The sequence below is a fragment of the Mandrillus leucophaeus genome, unplaced genomic scaffold (genome assembly GCF_000951045.1).
Source record: "Mandrillus leucophaeus isolate KB7577 unplaced genomic scaffold, Mleu.le_1.0 Scaffold159, whole genome shotgun sequence".
Classification (NCBI taxonomy): Eukaryota; Metazoa; Chordata; class Mammalia; order Primates; family Cercopithecidae; genus Mandrillus; species Mandrillus leucophaeus.
Window position 1 is genome coordinate 1,734,734 of NW_012101576.1, and position 1,924 is coordinate 1,736,657.

General features: G+C 34.1%; 1 protein-coding gene across 1 annotated transcript in view; it reads right to left on the reverse strand.

The window, feature by feature from the left end:
• Nucleotides 1–1,924, reverse strand: part of LOC105536442 — a 51,210-nt gene that overhangs the window by 6,058 nt on the left and 43,228 nt on the right. Inside the window, exon 4 of the mRNA XM_011975856.1 lies at nt 5–408. Within this exon, the coding sequence (XP_011831246.1) occupies nt 5–408 (404 nt within the window). The remainder of the gene's footprint in view (nt 1–4; nt 409–1,924) is intronic.

The window sequence follows — 1,924 nt, forward strand, 5'->3', positions numbered from 1 at the left end:
GTGCATCTTCACCAACAGCTGGAGCATCTCCACCCTTTGTATTTCTGGTGTAAATTACTTGAGCTCTGTGCTTTGAAACCAGTTTGATAAATCCTTTACTAAGGAGCTCCGGAAGGGCTGCTCTGGCCAGGGAGCCTCGAATCTTCAGTCTCTCAGAGACCACAGCTGGGGTTATAAGTTTATAGTTGGGAACTTCCTTACAGAGTTTGTTATAGGTAGCTTTGTCAAACAAGACTATGTTATTGAGCTTGTCCTGAACTTTGCCTTTGGACCACTTCTTCTTTTTGGCCTTGTCCCTGGATTTGTTCACTGGGTCTTTGTCTTTCTTGGCCAACTTTCCAGCATCTTTCTTCTTGTTGTCCTTGAGCGCATTGCAAAGCTCAGAGAGCAGTGGTAAACACAGCCTTGCTAAGATGTTGGACAAAAAGCAGCAGATAAAATTTAAAATGTCTGATATCCAATCAAAAATTTCTTGCAAAGAAGCAAGAAATGATACAGATTTTAGAACTAACAGATGAAGACACTAAAAGATATTGTAAACATTTTGTGTACATACAAAGAGATAAGTAGGTATGTGAAGATATAAAAAGGATCCAACCCAAACTTCTAGAGATGAAAACTGCAATGTCTGAGATGAAAAAGACCCTGGATAGGATTAACAGTAGACTATAATTACATAAGAAAAGATGAATGAACTTAAACATATAGCAATAAAAAGTATTCAAAATAAATCAGAAATAATTTATTTTAAACAGAAAGAGCCGTGAGCTGTGAGACAATTTCAGTGGCCTAATATATATGTAATTGGATTTCCTGAAATAGAGATGTAGGACAGAGGCAAATATTTAGAAAAAGAATGGCCAAATATTTTCCAAATTTGACGAAAGCTATAAATCCACAGGTCCAAGAAGCTCAATGAACCCAAAGCTCAAGAAACATGAAGACAATGACATTAAGGCACATAATAATCAAATTTCCCAAAACTAGTCATAGAGAGAAAATCTTAAAAGCAGTCAGATAAAAAAGATAAAGATGACATCAGATTTTTCATTGGAAACAATGAAAATAAGAAGACAGTGGGATAATCTTTACAGTGCAGAATGGAGAAAAAAAACTGCCACCTAGAATTTTATATCCAGCAAAAATATCTTTTAAAAATGAAGGCAAAATAAAGACCTTTTCAGACGGACAAAAACTTAAATAATTTATTACCAGCATATCTTCACTACAAGAAATGTTAACATTTTCATACTGGAAGGAAGTGACACCAGGTAGAAATACAGATTTACACAAAAGAATAAAAAACGCTATAAGTGGTAACTTTGTTAATAAATATATGAGAGTTTTAATTATTTTTTAAATCTGTTATAAAGATAATTGACTTTTTAAACAAAACCAACATCAGTGTATTGAGGGTTTTATAACATGCATATAGGTAAAATGTGTGACAATCAGAAGTAATACCAATTCCACATGACCTGACAATAAGAAGTAATACCAATTCCACATGACCTCTTCCAGAAAAATATTCCTTACAGAAGAGGGACTATTTCCCAACTCATTTAATGAGGCCAGCATTATTCTGATGCCAAAACTATACAAAAGTATTACAAGGAAAGAGAACTACAGACCATTATTCTTGATGTACAGATAAGCAAAACTTCTAAAATCTCTCATCAAGACTCCTATTCCTATTTTATTGTCAAATTTCTTGCCAGCAGTAATATTAATTTCCTAGTTGGTTTCTATGCCTGCCCTCTCCTCACTCCTATTCATTATACCTACTCTTGACAAATCAATCTTCTTTAACATGATTTGATCATGCCATTGCTCTACAGAAGTCTCTAATTGCTCCTATTGCATACGAAATAGATACAAAGTTGTAAGGTTATTATAGAAGAGGCTGAGAAAATTTTTCCACTAG